This window comes from Anguilla rostrata, chromosome 6, assembly GCF_018555375.3.
Source record: "Anguilla rostrata isolate EN2019 chromosome 6, ASM1855537v3, whole genome shotgun sequence".
In the NCBI taxonomy this organism is placed as follows: domain Eukaryota; kingdom Metazoa; phylum Chordata; class Actinopteri; order Anguilliformes; family Anguillidae; genus Anguilla; species Anguilla rostrata.
In genome coordinates, this window is record NC_057938.1 from 47,330,880 (window position 1) to 47,352,292 (window position 21,413).

Consider the following 21,413-nt stretch of genomic DNA (forward strand, 5'->3'; position numbering starts at 1 on the left):
AGTACTGTTCTCTCGCTTGAAATAAAACGGAAGTGGCACTGGGGTTGTAAACAATAAAGCAGACGGACGGTATCCATCTTTTTAGTCTGAGTTTGAAAGGTCGGGAACTAACAACCCAAAATGGGGTCTGTTCTTGGATTGTGCTCTATGGCAAGCTGGGTAAGAGTATTGACATCATATATAACATTTGTTGATAAATGCTTTGCGTCGTTGACGACACGGTCTGTTCAGAAAAAACGCATTATTTCGTCCCAACTAGTGTGTCTGAGAAGATGGAGAAGGAAGAATAAAAATGGTGCCTCGCTCTTCGAGATGCTGGTAGCTCAGCGATGAGTCAACTTAGCTAGCGCTATTGTAGTTAATTTACAGTTTCTAAAGTTGTTTTGTCTGTTATACAATATCTGACCCTTAGGCTATTAGCTTAAGCATTGGCTATAGCTAGCTTGCTAACCAGCTACTAGCATACATTAATTTTCATTTTCATTTTCATTTTGACGCGCACACCGCAGAAGGGTGTTTCCCCGACCGTGCTATCTTGGTTGTCTGTCGTACTCCTCATTTGACTACATTACCCAACTCGCTAATATTAGCTACCAGTGCCATGTTCAGATAATATAGCTATATTTGGTATTTTCCCTCAATTTGGCGAGTTGACATCGAGCAGTTCCTGGATTCTTCGTCCTAGCTTTAGCTAACTAATGACTGCCAGCTAAATTGCAAACTGCAGTATTTTAGCAAATACAGTAAGCTTTGTAGTTATCGTACACATACATGCTAATCCTGGTCCTAGGCGAGTTAGAATTGATGCAATTTGATTTTCAATGCGATCGAGCCTTGTATGCTAGCGATTTGACTGGTGAAATTAGCTTTGTTTTTATGTAACTTAGCTAGCTACTAACGTTAGCTACACTTACTTTATGTTTGGGTAACGCTATATGACTTAATGGTTACATGGCACTGTATGACTTTACTGGATTTGATGACTCACAACCTAGCGTCACGCCTATGATAAAATGAGCTGCGTCGCTAAAATGGATGATTTCAAATTCCAGATTCATATTGACCGTTTCGTTCGTTTGTACTGACATGCGTGGTTGTGCCCCTCAGATCCCCTGCCTTTGCGGCAGCGCTCCCTGCCTGCTGTGCAGATGCTGCCCGAGTGGGAACAACTCGACGGTGACGCGGCTCATCTACGCCTTCTTCATGCTGCTGGGCGTGGGGGTAGCCTGTATAATGCTCATGCCAGGGATGGAGGGGCAACTGAAGAAGGTGACTGAATGAACCGAGTCGGTTTCAGTCACTTGATGTACAGCATAACTTCCCATGAGATTGTGTTAATAGTCTTCAGTCAAGGACGTCCTCCCAAAAACAAGGAGGGCAGAGATTTCTGTCCTGTGCTTTAGTTGATATATAGTAGTAACCGTAGCACTTTGTGAAAACAAGTAGCCATCTCAATCAGTTGAAAAAATGCCACACATATTTAGGATTCATTGGCTAACTGATCATAGATGTTCACACTGTTGGTTTGTTGATGTATCTGATAATGTAATCCCCCCCCCCCATTTTGTTCCAGATTCCTGGGTTTTGTGAAGGAGGCTCAGGGTCGTCTATCCCAGGCGTGCACGGTCAGGTGAACTGCGACATCCTGGTGGGCTACAAGGCCGTGTACCGCGTGTGCTTCGGCATGGCCATGTTCTTCCTGCTCTTCTCCCTCCTCATGATCAAGGTCAAGAGCAGCCAGGATCCCCGAGCTGCTGTCCACAACGGGTATGTAGCTCAGCCAATTGGGCTCTTCCCAGATGAACTGGAAGCCGTCTGATTGGCTCTTGGGCACTGAAAAGGCTGTGTGGCCTGTAGGGTGTAAAATAGTCGTTCCCCTGGTCCCAATTCACCTCCTAAACACTCCCCCTGTTTCGAAACTTTCGAGTTGCACTTCATTATAAGTGTCACTTGCGTAACGGCTTGCATTGAAGCCATAGGGAGCACAAAAAGCAACATTTGTGTGGGCCACGCTGCTCCTATGAGAATTCCAGTCAGAATTTACAAAGAATGAATTATTATCGATAATAAATCATCACCACTTAAAAGAATATCAGATGGGCACATTGAGCAACTTTGAACCTCATTACAAATAATGATTACCTCAGTTTAGATTGGTGTTATCAGTACAGTTTAATCAACAAAATTTGTATCAATCAGCCAGAGTGATGCAGAACTTGGTCAATCAAGTGGTGCAAGTCGCAATTCTAAATTGGGGAGAAAAAAAAGTGGAGGGGGTCTTTTATAGTCCTGCAGCTGGCTGAAATGTTCTAATTTACTAGGAAAATGTGCATTTCTCTTTCAGGTTTTGGTTTTTCAAGTTTGCTGCTGCGACTGCCATTTCTGTTGGTGCATTCTTCATTCCAGAGGGGCCCTTTACAACAGGTAATGCCTTCATAGCGGCTAGGCCATTGCAATTATGCACTCGTATTCCGTAACACAATCGGTTCGTTTCCACAACAAATTTTTCTGTTCCACAATGGCTGTTTAAGAATTAATCCTGCTCAGATGCTCAGTAGTTTGACTCATCTTGTCGTTACTAGTGCACATTGTAATCCGCAATGAAACGGTACAGCATTGTTTTCAAAAAAGAGAAATGTCCGCTGAGATTTCCCTTGGCCTACCCTTCTCTGAATTGAAATTCAATTTGAGCAGTAATGTGCGGATCCATCGTTTGGCAGGCAGTGACCCTCACAGCCCAGTCTCCTCCCCCCCTCTCCTCTCTTGCAGTCTGGTTCTACGTGGGCATGGCCGGTGCCGCCTGCTTCATCCTGATCCAGCTGGTGCTGCTCATCGACTTCGCCCACTCCTGGAACGAGTCCTGGGTGGAGAAGATGGAGGAAGGGAACTCCCGCTGCTGGTACGCAGGTACGAAAAGCAGCTCCCGAAGCGTTACTCTGCTTATAAAAACCAACTGCTCCTGAATGATCAGCAGCTATTTACACTGCTGGCTCTGGCCATGATAAACGCCCCTACTGTAACTCATTACTTTACATTACATTACAGGCATTTAGCTGACGCTGTTATCCAGGGCCACTTACACAACTTTTTACTCAGTGATTACATTGCATTTATATAGCTGGATATATCCTGAAGCAATTCAGGTTAAGCACCTTGCTCAAGGGTACAACGACCGGGGAATCGAACCTGTGACCTTTAGGTTACAAAACCAACTCCTTGCCCATTGTACTACACCGCCGCCCCGAGTCAGGGGTAGGGAAAGACGTATTTTTCTGTACAGCGCTGTGATGTCGCCGGCCGTTTTCTCTTGCGCAGCCCTTCTCTCTGCCACGGCCCTCAACTACGTCCTGTCCATGGTGGCGCTGGTCATGTTCTACGTCTACTACACCCACTCCGACGGCTGCACCGAGAACAAGGCCTTCATCAGCATCAACATGCTGCTGTGTGTGGGGGCCTCCGTGCTGTCCATCCTGCCCAAGATCCAGGTGATGCAGGAGCCCTGGAACTGCTGTGTCATCATGACTAACAATCACTAATCAATTCACTGTGTGGCCGGTTTTGGACAAATGAAAACGGCTATACTTTATAATGCAGAGGTTCCCAAGCTTTCAACTCAATGCCTTCTTTCACCTGAAATGATCCTGCTTTGGCTGAGGACCCCCTTCTGAATACAGTCATCATAAATCCACTCTAATTTTATGCCACTGCTGGGAACTTATATAATGCCTAAATGGTGCAATGCAGTGGCTATAGAACACACGAGTGGAATCGAATATTGGAAGCATGTCAGGATTATATTATTTTACCTGAAAGACTACGTTTTTCATCATTTGCTTGAGGATCCCGGTGTGTCCTCCACAGGCCCCAGGTGTACAGTCCTGCATGTTTACTGTGCTAAAACGCGCAATGTTCCTGTGCTGTTTCAACAGGAGTCTCAGCCCCGCTCTGGACTGCTGCAGTCCTCCATCGTGACCCTGTACACCATGTACCTCACCTGGTCAGCCATGACTAATGAGCCTGGTAAGTGTCTTCACAAAACAAATCTTTCTGAAAATTTTTTGAGGTAACCCAGTTCTAACATCTTAGACCAGTTTTTTAATTTTCAGTGTGTGGTGATTGGAGAGGGATTTAAGTATTGGTAGACACACAATCTGTTTCATAGTCAGTGGATGGAGGATTAATTAATTACCCTGCTGCATTGTGTTTATGGTATGTTCACACCTACATCTCATACTGACTTGCTCATTTTTGCTTCCTGTGTTCTTCAGACAGGAAGTGTAACCCCAGCCTGCTTGGCATAATTGGCCTCAACAGCACTACCCCAGCTGTCAAAGGCCAAGCGGTTCAGTGGTGGGATGCCCAGGGAATTGTGGGATTGATGTTGTTCCTGATGTGTGTTCTGTACTCCAGGTAAGGAATCGCTTCTATTTTTAAAAGGTAAAGAAAAAAGTATGAATTTTAGAAGGTTTATTGTAAGAAAATTGTATTGTGCTAATGTAAAATATAATATATCTTCATTAACAAAAGCTTGACAAAGAAATAATGCGCACGGTTTTTGGCCTCTGTTGCTAATAAAGATTTGTTTCCTTGTTTATTTTTCCACAGCATCCGAAACTCATCCAACAGCCAGGTGAACAAGCTGACCCTGACCAACGACGACTCGGCCCTGATCGAGGACGGGCCCAACCACTCGGAGGACTTTGAGGAGGCGGACAGCGGCAACCGCGCCGTGGACAATGAGAGGGACGGCGTCACCTACAGCTACTCCTTCTTTCACTTCATGCTCTTCCTCGCCTCCCTGTACATCATGATGACCCTCACCAACTGGTACAGGTGTGTAGCAGTGAGACCCTTTCCCGTTTCTGACCACGTCCACCGCCGTCACTTTTGGCGACGCAACTCCACAGGTTTCACTAGAGTTCTTCATAAATACCTGCTGTAAGAGACTCACTTTTTTGAGACAGTGGGTGGAGATGTTTCAAAAGACACTGGAGAAGGCCGGCTATACATATTTAGTCTAATCCCGGTGAATACGTCTTAGTTTATGTAGGTCATAATGAGCGGGACTACAATACAATAAAACCCCCAAAAAGTATTTTGTGGGATGAATTAATAAATCAGTTTTCTACACAATGGGTATAAATCAGCCATTATGATATTTTTACCAAGCATTTATAATTATATTTTCTACAATATTCAATTGTGTACTTGTTTGTATTAATGATGCTGTAATAAAGCTCCGGTTAATTCTTGTTATATGATGAAAGTGTCGGTCACAGAACACCTCTACATGCCCTGTAACAGAAATCATATTAAAATACATTTTTAAATATACTACAGTTCATTTAATAACATAATATACTGTAACATGGTTTTAAAGGCATTATAACTAGAAAAGAAATGGCTCAAGAAATGAAATGCAAATCAAGGAATGACATTACATTTGAGGCAAGGCTTACTTGGTCTGCTTCGGGTGAACGACGTCTCTCGTGACCAACACCCTTTCTAAATTCAGTCTGAAACTAACCCCCCCCGTCTCTGTCTCAGTCCCGACGCCAGCTACGAGACGATGACGAGCAAGTGGCCGGCGGTGTGGGTGAAGATCTCGTCCAGCTGGATCTGCGTGGGGCTGTACGTGTGGACCCTGGTGGCCCCCATGGTCCTCACCAACCGCGACTTCGACTGAGCGCGTGCACCGAAGCCCGGAAGCCGAGCGCCCGCCCCCCTTTCCCCCCCTGCTCCCCCTCGTTGTGAATAACCCGCAGCGTATGTCGTGACGAGCTTCATCATCGCATTTGTAAATACTGTACGCGCTATCCCAGTGGCTGATTCCTACACATTTATTATTATTTTTTACTGCATGTGGAGATGAGGTGGGTATTTCTCATGGAGTGTTGAAACCTGCTGAAAAGAGTGAGACTCACAGGGCTTAAGAGAGTCATTAGTAGGAGATGTGTCGTTTAACACCCGACTCGGAGAGGGACTGAACACCGCTCCAGGTGTTGGGCTCCAACAGGAAGCGCCAACTTCTGTACACAAAAAGCAAATGAGTCAAATTGCTTGCCGTCTGACACCCTAGAACGTCTGAAATATATACGGTATTTGTGACAAGCCAAATGGAATTAATTATAGTAGGTACATGCTGCTCATTGCAAGATTATTGTAATCAGTATGTGCATTCCTTCCTGATTTTATTTGTGCCACTTCCTTTAGCGTGAGCTGTTCTGTGTTGATAGACATGTAGCGTAACATTTGCATGATTACCTGCTACCATCAAAAGCAACCACCCTCTTCTTTGTGGTGTTTAATTTGCTGTGACTTTCTTTCCTTTAATGTGTAACAAGAATCTCAGTATACATTGTAAATGTAAATCATTTGAATTGGGTATACTTGTATTAACCCTGTATGACCAAACCTGCACAAAAAAAGAAAAAAAAAATTCTAATTTATGGCATTGATTTCACCAGGCTTTTTTTATTAGGCCACACATGTTAGACTTTGCACTGGTTACTTTTAAAGTGTTGCATCTTTTAATACTTGTTTTTACTGTAGAAAATGGCTGAGAAAGGCTTCGTACCAGTGGACCATTTTCATTTGTGCAATGTGTCTTATCCAGATGCAGCAGATACTTGTATTGTGGTTGCACAAGGCAGTAGAGCTAGCATTCCTCAATCATTTCAATTTGCCGTAAGTGCATTGTAATCTATCTTCATTTAATTTCAATAAAGGCAGTGTTTCTTCATTTGTGGCTGTTGGTTTTAAGTTTCAAAAATGTACCAATGCTTTAAAAAAGAAAGTAAAAAAAAAAAAGGTATTATACATTTTATAGTATAGTATATACATTTTTAAGTGACTGCTTTACCAACTGAGTCAATGACACAGAGTGAATAAGAGGCCAACTCTTTATTTATTGCCAAGCTTGAAAATATGGAGAAAAATAAGCCAACAAGATAAGCAAATCACATGAGAATTTTCCAAGCGTTTCTTGATCTAGTGCTACAAGCTGGACTACTTGAAATTCGGAACACTGAAGTTTTACAATAACCATAAGATACAGGCACTTCTATATCTTTATACAGTAAAGACGGTTGTAACCCTTCGCACACTGAGCTTATAAAACTGTTTCTTTCAACCGAATAAGACAGGAAATCCTTCAGGGAAATTCCGTGACGAGAACTGGCAGCACCAATCGCGGGCCCTCGGTCGGCTCAGGGCGACAGAATCTCGGGCGCTCTGCGGACAAGGTCTGCGATGCGACGTCGGCTTGAACGATGAGGAATGTCGTAGTTCTGAACTCTGGGACAGAAATGTACCAAAAGATACTGGCAAATAAATAGATCATCATTTTGATGAATATATACAAAGGTTTTTGTTCATTCCTTTCCTCCCACACACCCCCCCCCCCCACTACCGTCGCCCTCCCTCCCCTCAGACCTCCAGCTGGGAGGTGTCGGCGGGGGGCACCTCCGGGTTGAGTTCGCACAGGTAAAAGAGGGTGGCCTCGCTGGCCTCTGCCTCAGTCAGGGGCTCCAGGCGAATGAGCGAGCTCCGCACCGGAGGCTCCTCCTCCTGCGCCAGGCTCTCCAGGTGGACCAGGGCCCCGCAGGACGGCTCCTCCGTCTCCAGGCCGGGCGCCAGGAGCGCTTCGCCCAGCTCGCCGCCCGAGGGCTCCGACTCGGGGGCCAGCGGGGTGCAGCCGTCCAGGAAGGCCAGCAGGGGGCAGGTAGTGTACTGGATCAGCTGCTTGTCTGCAAGAGGGCGGAGACTGTTAAACACTAGGGCTTTGCATCCATGCCTCTCAAGCATCAAGATGTGGGAACATTTCCAGATGATTATCAATACATATTGACATCTAATTAAAATACTGGCTGTAGACCAGCTTATAAACTTACGGAATAGCCCAGAAGAATTAAGTTTTCTGAAAATCACACATTGTATTTAATGTTCTCATTTCATTTCAGCTCCTTTTGAAAATATTATCGTTCGCCCACCTGTGTTAGTGGCATCAGACTTGATCCCTTTGGTTGACTGAGCAGCATTTTCTTTTGAGCTGTCAGTCTCCTGGAGTTGCAAAGAAGTCAAAGAAAAAGATAAGAGGTAAGAAAATGGCAGGCCCCCCACCAATCTGTGTAATTAACTGCAATTGTGATCACTAATTACACTTCATATCTTCTGTATTTCTGTACAACTGAAATGTGCTGTATGTGCTGCCAGTTCTGGTTTTCTGGGAGGACAAGAAGACCTACTGATGCAGAGCAGTGTCATGTCATTCTGACAGAAGCCATTTGGGAGAAACGCCAAAGATCAATTATTCATTCAGGGATCCCACAGTGGCACACTCCACAATGGCATCAAGACCTGAACTGCATTATTTAAGCTGCAATTTCCTAAATTACTGCATTTCAGCAGAAATTTAATGACATTAAATTTCAACATTTAGCAGACCATTTTACCCAACGAAACATAGATTTTGCAAATGTTAATTTATACATATTTTATATTTTACTGAAGCAATTCTACTACCTTGCTCAAGAGTACAAGAGCAGTGGCCCAGGTAGGAACCAAAGCCACAACTTTTCAGTTACAACCCTAGTTCCCTAACCATTTGCCTACACAGCCACCCTAATGAAGTCACAACGCTCCCTCTCTCAGGTCACCAAAGTGACCCAGTTAACTTGTCTTTAAGCTGATATCACTCACCATGAACTCTCTGGGCTTTCAGTAGCCACAAATAAAATCACTTTTACTTGAGCTCTATAACTGACAAGTTATGTCTATGGCAGCAATGAAATAAGCAGACAATGCTGCATTTAAAGAGATTAAACCAAAAACAGATTTTTCAGAATGTGTATTTATTTTTGTATATTCAAACATTTCATTTCACTTGTCTTCGACAAGTTAGACCAGTTAGTCAGACACCAGCGCTTCCATGACAACGTACAACAAAAGTGCAGCACTGCTACTATGAATCCTGCTGCCGTTGCTAAGCAACACACAGCCACTTTGAAACTTGACACTGCCTCAGCTGCAGTGTCCACAGCGGCCACCTGAACTCTGTCCAAGGAAGCTTGCCATAAAAACAACCAGTCAAAAATGGTAATAATTCACAATAATTCGTGCTATGCCTTACAATCTTAGATGATGTTACAGGTACCAGGAATTAATGATTGGCAAATGTGAAATGCCACATCATTTAATAACTCATTTGATAAACAACTGCATGAACAACATGATGCTCTGTGTGAGCATGTGTAGATTGTAATGTAACAGAACTGGTAGCTACAACAGCACTGAGTCAGAGTAACAATGTACACCAAACACAGAGCATTCTTCATGCCAGGCACACATCACTAACACATTTGATGTTATTCTGTACCAAATTATCAACTAGTAAATCAAATTTGCATGGATTGTTCTCACTGCCACTGTATTCCCTTTGCGAACTGCAGGCTGGGACGCAACGATAACTTTATCATACTTTACCTCTAAAATGTCCGAGTCAACAAACTGTTTCCCATATAGCATGGCCTGAAAGTCTTCCAAACTGCAGTCAATACTGTCCAGATAGTCCATCAGCTCAACCCTGGAAAAATAAAGTTCTGACATTGCTATGGATTCCAGTACTTAGTTAAAAAAGGCATAACGTCAAATGTCCTATATAAAACATTAAGTACATTTCGATTTACGATCTTTCCAACAGAGTACACACTGTACTTCCACAAACTTCAAGAAAACAAGTTGACAATTCAAACAGACAAGGTTAACTGACACTGTGACTGTCGTGAAGATAGCATACTACGAGGCTGAAACCTACTTTCCCAGAAGGTTGATGTTCTGCGAGATGGCCCCGTTCTCACTGAGGATGGAGTCCATCATTTTGAGGGGGTCCTCCAGGCTCAGCCCGGGGGACTTGTTGACCTGCAGGGCGCTGCTGGTCAGGGGGATATCTGTGGGGCTTCTGGGGGGTTCCTCGAACTCTGTCCTGAGTACGCCCTGCAATTCCCTGCCCTCCACTGCTGCGTCGTCCCCACAGTTCACCTCCACAATTTCCACATCCCTAACACACAAAAGGTAATTATAACAAACGAAACACCACTTGTATTTGATTGGGCTTCTAAAACACATCTGAGAATGCTCACGTCTGATCCAAAGCTCTGGAGGGGTCGTCCACGATCTCCGTGTCCTCGTCGGTTACGTCGCAGATGATGACGTCGTCAGAGATTTCAGAACTGTTCTTTAAACCGCTGAGGCTGCTGACGGATCCCTGTAGGGGACATTTGCAAACATGATTCATGCTGAGAAATTTGGATATTAAAATGAAAGCGAGCCATAAAAAGAAAAAGGTTCCAAGCAGCAAATGCACCTTGTCTAACAAAATCAGACTGAAAATGATCTTTTACAAAGTCACTGTAATGTCACCCACAGACTTCCCACTGCCTCTTTGAAAAGCGGTTTGAAGCACAAGAAGTGCAGTTTTGTGCTGCCATGTTCTACAAAATGGAGCCAGAGACTGCAAAGTATGGAACCATATATGGTTATGTCCAGGCAGAGTGTGACTGACAGTCTGGGGCCATTACTTAGCATGTGAGATATGCACGGTGGCTAGGCAGTGAAGCAAACTTCCCCTGAACGGTCCGCAACATATTAAAATATTGTTCAAATGACACAATCACTTAAAAAATCGGTGATGGGGAAGACATTAGATGAAGACAAAAACACCTACTGCAACCACATGTTCTTCTGGGGAAAAAATATTGACTTCGCATTTTAACTGCATTAGCAGGCCTACCATTGATTCTAATGAATCGGGTGGTGAAAGGCCAATACTGGAGCCAACCATGTGGGTGCTGGAGAGCAATGCCTCTCATCAAGACCAGGAAGTGAGCTTCAAAAACAAAGCCTGGTCTGGGCCCCTTCGACAACATTAAGGAAATAAAATAAATGAAATTGTAGCCCTTAATACATACTTTGTTGTGCTCCACAGGTTCATCAAAAATGGGATGGATGAATTTGGGCTTCTTCCCGCTGCTGTTCATCAGGAGAGGCCTAGGAACGGGGAAGGAAGGAAGACATTCAAACTCACAAGATTCTGTGCGTGCGTAGAGAGCAACCTAGTGTGGATCAAAATTAGAGCAAGTAAATACTCTGCAAATAAGTCGAGGGAAGAGCAGGACCATCTTACCTTTTGCGTTTCAAACTCAAAACACGGTTGTTTTGAACGAGTGTAATGATGAATTGTACGAGCTGAAATGAAATGAGAACATTAAATTAAATATGTATTCTGACAAATCTGACAAATCAACTGTAGAAATGATCATGTTCTACTGCTACTAATATTCTGCCATTGAAACAACTTAATTCCTGAAAAAGTCCACAAGGAGACAAGTAAGTGGAATTCACATTTATAATGTGTTTGTTTGGTGATGGCAGTTTAATGTGCAATATAATGGTACACAAAGGTTTGTTCTTTAACTACTGAGCTTCCGTTTCAAAGCCTCAACAACCTCTGGTCTACTTGGCTTTTTCAACATGCATATATCATTGTTAAACAATAAACCTCACTTGCAGATTTACAATTCAATAACTGGTTATGGGCTCATTCCCCTAATATAATCAGCATAGCTGTAATAAACTACTTGTCATGCGAGTGACATCTTTTACAGCAGTTTGTCATAATGTAGTTTTATGTGTCTAGCACACAGTAACAATTATCAGCCTGTCCTTCACGTAGCGGGTGATAGTTTTAATGATCAAAGATTCACAGGACCTTCTTTACGACTTGCTGTTGACTGGCATGCTTTTGCCTCAGGTCTGCCACCTCTCTCCACAGAGCCTCGTTCTCTCTGGAACAATTAAGTTACAAGGGTTGTGAAGGAAGAAAAACAAAAAAACAAGTTAGACATCTGTACTTATTTGTCCATTTCAAAATTACCCTGCCCTCCAGGAAACCTCTGTAACCCACTCTTCTGAGCTAACCCCATTTAATTTTTTAACGTCATAGGATGGTCACTTTAAGATTACCGTTACTCACCCGCAAAACACATAACTGAAAATATGACAAACCACTCTTCACAGAATCCAATTAGTCTTTCTGGAATAAAAACTCATATTGTGAAAAAAGATAAATAAAACCTAGGAAGGTAAGTGCTTCCAGGACATGAACAAATACAAACATTACATCTCACCAACGGTTACTTTACCAAAGACGACCTTTTTTCTTTACAAAGCTAACCATTTTTAAACACTTCTAAGGTAATCCTGTGATCATCAACCACCCCCCCCCCCCCCAAAAAAAAAAAAAAAAAAAAAGGTGACGCAACAGTACCTATTTAGCGTGGCAAGTCTGGAATCCAAACTGTCCTGTTTACCCTCAATGTTCTGCACGCTGAGCAGAATCTTTGACAGGTCTTCTTGCCGAACCTTTGTGTCCTCAGGCCTTGCTGACGACACCTATACCAGGAAATATGTCAAAACAACACAAACATATACAAGCACGTTAAAACGTTTTGTAAATTATTTTTTGTCAAAACGATAGGTTAGCACGTACCATACGTCCAAAGTGTCATTAAGCTAGACATCACAACAGTGCAATGCAGCAGTACCATTCACGTCAATCAAAACAAGGCATTATCATCAATAACCTCCAATGTAATATCACTGATATTCCACTGAATTAGCCATATGAACAACGCTGTCCAAAGGGAAATAACTATAACTGTTGAGGAATTCTGTCTCTACACACCTTTCTCTTGATGTTTTCCAGCAAGTCATCCTGTCCGTGCTTGAAGAAAGGATGCTGGAATTCCACTGGTCCATCACGTTCCTGCTTCACGATGCCCGTGTCGATGTGCATAACTTTACGGAATCCATCTGGGGACAAATAACAATATATTAAATTTATGTATTTTAACAATATATTAAATTTATGTATTTTGAGCAAAACATTCATACAGATTCTCAGTGATGGCATGAGAAAGAACACTGACGACTTACACATGTTGAGCTGTCTGACAAAGCTGGCCATGTTGTTGTGCTTAAAAAACTTGGGGAGTATCTCCTTGGCAAAACGCTGTTCATCCAACACCAGGAAACTGTTGCCCTCCTTAAAACACAAATAAGGAAAGATAAGATACGTTTTTTTCTTTTTCTTTGCATCACCGAGGCAAATCGCCCATTAATTATGAGCAGGCCCTGCAATGTTGGGTAAGACGTTGTGAACCTGAGAGTATTTCAAGTAGCCCAGTCACTATCACCAACAAAACAATAATATCCATACATACTGCAAAAAAATTACAGAAACGTAGCGATCTGACATGTCTCAAATAAAAGAACATTACTAAGACAGCAAGCTTAATTTCATGTCATTAACTATAATTAATTATTGAACATCTGACAGTTCGTTCATCACCACTAGTTTGATTCTGCAAAATCGTTTCACCTATCGAGACTATTTTCAACAGTAATAGTAGGCAGCTAGAAGCCTGGCTGAGCTAACGGTAAACACTCATACACAGCTAATACTGGTTAGCAGCCAGCAGCTCAGAAAAATATGATGCAAGAAAATAACGTTCATGTGAAATACTCCATAGCAATACACGGAAAACGTGAATTAGCTTGCATGTGCAGCAATCTTGAAGATTTGTTTACATAACTTACTGGTAGTTGAAGCACTATAACATTATTAAAACGTTGTCTGAAAACAGCTCGTCTCGCGCAATAAAAGGAAAACACCCACACGAAAACACAAATGAGGCGAAAGAGCTACAAGTAACGGCAGCTATCGTACCTCCGTATAGCTAACCATGCAACTATGAACATACCATACGAAGGCCTACATAATCTTAAAGACATCTAACGTTAGATAACGAACTTGGTTCTACAACTCTTCCAAACGCATCTTTGTTAGCTAGCTAGCTTGGTGTCGACTATAATCATAGCTAACTGACGTTAGCTTTTCTTGAGGAGGCCAGTCTGATTCTCCAGAAATATTTCATTTTACCTGGCTCCAACAGATGAATTCATTTGTATCAGTATCCTCCACTAGAGTCCAAAGCTTGGTAAGGAACGCGGGGACATTGGAGTTCTGTTTCATTTTGGCATAAAGAAAATGTTTTAGGCCAAATGTATGGCGGTCCTTTCTCTGAGAACAAACAAGGCCACAAGAAAATAATGACGTAGGACTACAACTTCCTGTATAACAAGAAAGACGCTGATTGGCTCATAACTTACTTACGTAAATTCTATCACGTGGAATAGCATGTACTTGCAGCTATAGCGATGTGGCTGTTGCAAGGTTTCATCCTAGTTTCACTATTCCTAAAAAAAAAAAAATGCATGAAGACTAAGAGGCCTGCAAGTTCTAAGACTGAGGCGTCGTCGACATCCGCATTATTTCCTACAGATCTTACAGATAAAGCAATGTGAGCATCAGATACACAGTGACCACACACAATTTTTTGCCCAGAGAAAATATCACCTGTGACATGGTTGATGCCACGTAGCCTGTCAGATAGCAGAAGCTGGGTATGACTTACTGAAATGTATGGTTTTTACAGGGAATAGAAAAGACATTTACAAGTGTTCTTTGAAGTGATGGGGAAAAACTACACAGGGAAAAATGTAACTGATTGGTTGAATACAGTAGTCTGTACAGGCCACACTTGTTAATAACTTGCTGGCTCACAAAAAAATATATGTGCTCCCATGTCACTGCCATGCCAGTCATGCCTGTAGAGGAAGCACTGTAGCTGAGTGTGAATTCCAGTAGACCAGGGGTGGCCAACCCTGGTCCTAAGGAGCCACAGGGTCTGCTGTTACGGCAACCGCTTCGGCCAAAGAAACCAGGCGAGGTGAGTTAACTGTGTCATCAACTTCTTTAGTTTTACAATTATGTGCAGAGTAAAAACAAAAACCAGCAGACCCTGTCGCTGTCCAGGACCTGGGTTGACCACCCCTGCAGTAGACTTTGCTTTGAGCTAGAGCAGAGGTGAGCAACAAGGGCCAAATCTGTTTCTGGTTTTCATGCCGACTTTGGGCCTTAATGACTTAATTAGCCCTAACATATACACCATCTGACATTTTAGCTATATTTCTTGGTAAAATCATGAATGAAAGCTGAAGACTGTTCTTGGCCCTATATGAAACCTTTTACTGTGATCTACTCTGTGAACCAGTGTACATAGTCAATTAGCTAATTTAGCCAGGGTAATTTCTGGAAACATCATGATATAACAATTACTAACTTATATTTCAGAAGGTGGTTTTTAAATATTACTGTATCTGCATGCAAACATTTTAAAACTAATTTGTACTGTTGCACATTAAAATGATTATGCTGGCTAAGTACACCAGTGAAGTTAGCCAGAGATGTTCACATTGGAGACTGGCTGTGTGATATAATGCATAACACCACTAGATGCCACTCTAGTATCAGGTTAAAACAAGCGAGACCCTCTGTTCCTCTCAGGAACTTGTGCATGGCTTTGGTTTGATACACTTTTTTACATTTTGGTGCATAAAGGGCCAGCTTGGTATATTTTATTTGTGACAGGTCCTTAAGTATATTAGTATTACATTATATGTAACTGAATAGTTGGAAAGCCTCATTGGTATCGTTTGAGTGTTAAATTCTGTTTCACAAATCATGAAAAGATTTGGATACATTCTTTATAAATTCACCTAATCTCCCTTCTCACATTAGTTCTACTATATAATTAGCCTATTACATACTGTTTTGAGCATGATTTAAAATGCATTTTGCTTAATGCTATTAAACCTATATCACAGATACAGATATGTTTGCATATACTTGGTTGGTGAATTACGTAAACATCGCCCATGACATATCAGCTTCGAACAGGATAACACAAAAACAATTAAACATGAGTCATTGCTGCATGGTGCTTCATCAAAATGTCAGTGTCCAGATTACAGAAAATGACACACGACTGTTCGTCAGTTTGTTAACGTACTTGATTATAGCTTGTAGATAAGGCACATAACACTTGCATTCATAGCCTGTGTTGTAGTCTTGTTATACACTTGTGTAAATTATCTATTATTGTGGAACTGTGTGACCTTGCTTTCTCACAGTAACAAACGGTAGCTGTTTCAGAATAAGAGAATATTCTGCTGTCAGGAAGTGGGAAAAAAAAATGTCTGTCCTTCTCTAGTGGCCTGAAACTAGATTTCAGGGCACCGGGGAAATCCATGTTTCATTGTGTACATCCATATCATCCTAAAGTGAATTACTGTTTGTAGTTTAGACACTATTGGTATTGGAGTATATCATTCAATACCCTTCATTGGTAAAATCTCATTTTTCAGTCTGTTTGTTAGGCCTTAGTTTGGCCAATTGATATATTAAAGGAGAGCAGAGCCAAACCAAAATTCCTGATGATATTTGTTATCTTATATTTTTGACGCACTTTCATTTGTTTCAGTACAAATTGTTTGCTTGGTTGAGATTACAATACACTCTTGATTATATGGGCCTTCTTAGACTAATGATGATGTTCTTCTTTTCTGTACGTCACTCTTGGATAAGAGCATCTGCGGAGTGGTTATACTGCAATGTAATATGATTTGGCCTGTATACTGTGGCATAGCTGTAAATGGCTGTTACTGGTTGTTTTATTGGTGATGTTTCATGATACACTCAGTTAGCTTGCATTTCTGCCTGTTTACTGTTTAATTTGGAGGTTTGCTGTCTGATAAAGATGACACATAAGTTGAGCCTCCTTAATATAAAACCCTGTGGTTGTTCTATATACCCTGCAGTAAAATCAAATTAGTGATTTAATCCAGTCTTTTCATGGCAGTCAGCTTGACAATGAAAGCAACAGTAACCTCACACAGTTATTCAGTTTGTCCTATAAACTTCATCCCATAAACTGGAGATAGACCTCTGCTTAGAATAGCTTCTGAGCACTGCGCAAGTCTTTCACTTTAAAATAAAAGCGGTGTGAGGTCAAAGATGCCCACAGTCCTGTAGAAAGTTTATGATATAGGAAGTCCATAACCCTTGCTTGTAGCCTATATGAAGTTCAAGATATATATATATATTTTTTGTTAAGACAAAAGTAATTAGAGATAATCACCATGCTGTCCTTGTCATTTGAATTTATTGCACTTACATTAAGTATAAAATTTTCTATCTTTGGGCTTTTCACACAGTTACTTTCAAGTCAAGACATTTTAATGAAAACCCCCATAGCTGAGGTACATTGTCTTAAAAGGCCAGAAAACATCAGGCCTCAACATTTATCACCGTGGGGAAGACTAGCCATAAAAAATAGTCAGAAGCTAAGTGAAACCTTTCCCCTTCAGTGGCTGTGTGGCTTCCAATCCCAGCCTTCCTGCTGTTTCTCAGCCATGCTCCAGTGCATTGTGGGGAAGTGGGGAGGAAAACCTCACATTGTGGCAGGAGAGGCCTTCTCTCACGTTCTCTGGCACTGAACACACCGGGGAAAAAGTACTTCCACCAGCTGTGTGGGTTTTTGTATTTTTTTCTTAATTCTTGGACCTTGGACCAAATCACAATGCAGAAGACTTGTACCGTGACATCATCAATAGGAGAAATTAGATTGTGGCTCAATGCTTTGCCAAGTCCATAGGTATATTTTTTCACATTCTATAGTCATTTGTAACGATAATTATCAAACTCATACACATGAGACTCACTGGTTTGTGTTTTACCAAGCAACAACATCATTGCAGAATGTACAGTATGAAGAAATGGCTTTTAAATAATTTTTTTAAAATCCTCCTTTATGATACTTTTTCACTGCAGAATCTGATGATTATTTTCTGAATTCTATGCCTCTATAACCCTGTTTTTTCTACATTTGAAAAAAAAAATTGCAATTCAAAATTTAAAACAATTTACACTAAGACAATAGCGTGAATTGACAACGGCCACAGGACGTGGTCAAGGTAAATGTTTGACATATAGGCTAGATGTAATTGGGCCAGCGGGAACATGGCCTGCCGGTGGAATGTTATCCTTATCCCAAGATAAGCAGCGGCGGCATTGGATAAATAAATGCCCGTTTTTGCATCACGCTCACTCCCGGTCTGCCGGTTAGCTAAAACACTGGTTATCTTGAAAGGAAAAGAGGGGCCTCTGGGCAAACCCATGCGTTCAGTATCTTGGCATCCAAGGTCTAACAAGGCACTGCGCAGGGCAATGTTTTGATCACATCCTCAGAGCACCGACGGCGTTCGCTTCTATTAAAGTCGAGGTAGGCATCACGGGTAAACGACGCTGGCACGTTCGCAGCTAATAGGGACAGACAGTAATATCACATCAAAAGACGTCACGGAGCACTTTTAAATGGCTGTAATTAGAGCAGCCTCATTATGAAACAAAGAGATTAATGAGACTGCAAAGATCAGAGCACATTACCAGAGGACAGATAATCTGAATTGTTGATGTATTATACGTAAAGGACATCTCTGACTATACATTTCATTGGTGTTCATGTGCACATCATCGACTGCTTGCCCAGTGCTCAAGTGATTTTTAGCACACAAACATATTTCATGAGCAATTAATAATACAAATCCTTACTCTTTAGCATTTTCATGACATTTGAGTTGTGTTGCAAACAATGATGTGGTGTGTTATGAAAAATATTAAATATCTGTGCTCATAAAGCATGGGAAATTCCTATTTATAATATTACACAGTAATATTATACTCAAAGTGGACATCTGTATACTAGAATCCTTAGTGAGCACAGTTATATGTATGGTCTCTTCCCCATTTATGGTATGACTTACTCAGCTGTGAGCAATTGCATATTCATTCGTTATGGCTTTTTAAGGAATGATATAATGTGACACTAAAACAAAAACGAATTGGAGACTCCAACAGAGGAGCAGAGCTTATTTAATAATAGGTTTACTGTACACAGGTTAGGTCTTTTCAGGCATGATAATCCATAATCACAGGCTCGGCCTTCTCCTGCATTGTTCATGAATTAGTCTTTTGTTATTTGGGAAATGTCATCTGTGACATCTAGACTTTTTTTTTGACATGACTGGCTTGGAGTCTGTGGTGATGGAAGTCTAAAGATAATTTTATGTCAAAGATATTCTTGTTCTTTCAATGTTGTTTTCTGATGCGCGGCTATGAAAAATATGATGAATATGTGAATATGATCTTTATGATCTAATAAGTTCTTTTTTTTATGCTGAACATCTTAGTAAACATCATCAGGTAAACGGGAGGCGTGGGGGCCTGTTGTGGTCGAAGGGGAGGGTACTGAATCACCATGGCACTTTTAATGTTGAGTAACCTGTTTAAAGCTAGAGTAAATTTCTCATTTGATTTTGGCTCAATATCTTTCATTCATTTCACTAGTACTGAGGTCTAAGAATAAGAAATAGTGTAGTGCTTACCTACATTTGCTGCTTAAGTAAAGAATGAAGGTACCATTGCGGGTACTAGCATGCTGTCCCAAAGCACTGTAAATGCTTATAGAAGAAGGAATGCCTTAACAATGCCCAAGTCACTGGACTGATACCAGCATGTTCAGGTAGTGCTTGCAAAGCTGCATATTCACTCTCTCCCTCTCTTTGTACAATGTAGTTGGAACAAAAAAATGCTGGAATGAATCGACATTTTCCATTGGACATAGAAACTTGGACCCTCGTTTTATAGTTGTTATTCTCTCTCATTATTCGATTACTCTTGAAGTCCTGCAGAACAAAAAAGAAACAGAGAAAAATATATTACAGCTGACCTCAGCAGATTTATTTTTTGCCTAATGAATAAATAAGTTTGGAGTATGCCATGCAGGTATTAGACTTCATGCTGACTGCCAAAGGAGCAGTTTTACTGCTGTTTCGAATCTCTTTGATTAAGTAAAGCAGAACGGGTATGCTTCTGCGAATTCATTGGTCCAGCATTTCCATATTCTCCCTCACAAATTGAAATCGGATGATCTCACCAAATAACTAGTTATGCTTAAAAGCCATGTATTAAAGTGCAGCAATAAAACACACCTTCTCAGTTGGATGTTAGAGACAAGTTTTTTTTTGTCTTGCTTTGAGGAAGTTCTTATTTAAGCAAAAGAAAATCAAATCCATTGCTTTTCCTTCAGCTCTGTGAGGCTTGTACATGGCCAGATTCAGCACACCAGCCAGAAGCAAAGGAGGAAAAAAAAAAAGTTAATACGGTTCAGACCTCAGGATTCGAGAGAACGCGCGGCAGTGTGTAGACACGTTCGAATGGCTTAATCTCAACCATGGACAAAGACGTCTTTCTGTGAAACTGCAGTGGCCATAAAATGGCCCGAAGGTCGCTAACAAAGTTGCAAAGTAGGCGAAAAGTGAGGCTACTCTAGTGATTAAGATTATGGGAAGGAAAGCAATGCTTGGGGAGTACACGCTCATGTGAATAGTGTGAGATGGAATTGACCATTGATGAAGCTTCATTTGAATACATTGCTTGTTGTTCACAAGTCGAATGGAAGGATAAGCCATTGGTCAACAGAACACCAGCATCATATCTTTTTCAGAAACAAAGGTTCAGTCAGTATATTTTGATCCCTCTGCTAAAAAATATGTGCAAATGCACAAATCCTAGTAACAAAATATGGTATTTTTGAATACATATGAATTCATTTTATCTAACAGAACAATCTTTAGCATTCTTAAATAAACTTTACCATACATCCGTACAAGACCTTCTCTCTTCCTTCTTGTGTTCTGTTTAGTTTGCACGTGCATGTTCAAATGCACAGAACTCAGTCCTTAGACTGTGGGAAAGTGGCTTTTTTGAATGCCTGAATTGTTGATGGAGCATTAGCTGGGATTAACCAGGTGGTGAAAGTAAATGTTTGTATTTAACATACAATTATGGTGCACTTATTTCAAAGAAAGCTTACTTGGAGCCTGTTAAGGTAATTTTTCTAGACAGGGCGAATTTACTAGGTTCTACAAAAATCTTGGTATTTTATAAGGTGAGTTATTGCATTGGGTTGAACTGTGGCCAAAGTGCTTGATATCAATACATACAATTTCTTGAGCATCTTTCAAACAATTGAAGGTAAAATGTAGCCAAAGCGCTGTTCTGAACAAGAGACAGAAATTGCTTGCAGATGGTTAAGCTCACACGTTGTTTGGCTCACTCCGTTTTACTTTTTGTAATTATCTAGGTTTGAAAAAAAGAAAGAAAAACTCAACATGAATGTGGTTATTTTATTATATTCTTTCATTTTTTTTTCTTTCTCACCATTTATTTGTCTCAGAAAGACAGACACAATTCCAGGTAAGCATATGTTTTTTATCCCCTTTCATCACAAATCTCTTCTGGTGCTTTTTATTTTCCCCCCATCTGTACACTATGACATCATTTTATATGAAATAATCGCATACCATTTGAATAGTGACATTACACCAAAGGT

General features: G+C 41.2%; 2 protein-coding genes across 2 annotated transcripts; one reads left to right on the forward strand and one right to left on the reverse strand.

The window, feature by feature from the left end:
- serinc1 (serine incorporator 1) lies at positions 1-6,742 on the forward strand. The gene is made up of 10 exons (XM_064340132.1): positions 1-159; positions 1,108-1,269; positions 1,574-1,767; positions 2,345-2,424; positions 2,770-2,907; positions 3,316-3,485; positions 3,930-4,020; positions 4,269-4,410; positions 4,606-4,833; positions 5,548-6,742. The coding sequence occupies exons 1-10, from the start codon at positions 121-123 to the stop codon at positions 5,684-5,686; spliced, it is 1,383 nt and encodes a 460-aa protein (XP_064196202.1). The 5' UTR covers positions 1-120; the 3' UTR covers positions 5,687-6,742.
- Positions 6,743-6,888: 146 nt separating this feature from the next.
- hsf2 (heat shock transcription factor 2) lies at positions 6,889-14,179 on the reverse strand. Its single transcript, XM_064340131.1, has 12 exons — positions 14,000-14,179; positions 12,994-13,102; positions 12,743-12,870; positions 12,326-12,450; positions 11,768-11,843; positions 11,183-11,244; positions 10,968-11,046; positions 10,140-10,264; positions 9,815-10,057; positions 9,484-9,583; positions 7,992-8,061; positions 6,889-7,748 (listed from the first exon to the last, which is right to left on the reverse strand). Exons 1-12 carry the CDS (start codon positions 14,090-14,092, stop codon positions 7,429-7,431), a joined length of 1,530 nt encoding a protein of 509 aa, XP_064196201.1. The 5' UTR covers positions 14,093-14,179; the 3' UTR covers positions 6,889-7,428.
- Positions 14,180-21,413: the final 7,234 nt, after the last annotated feature.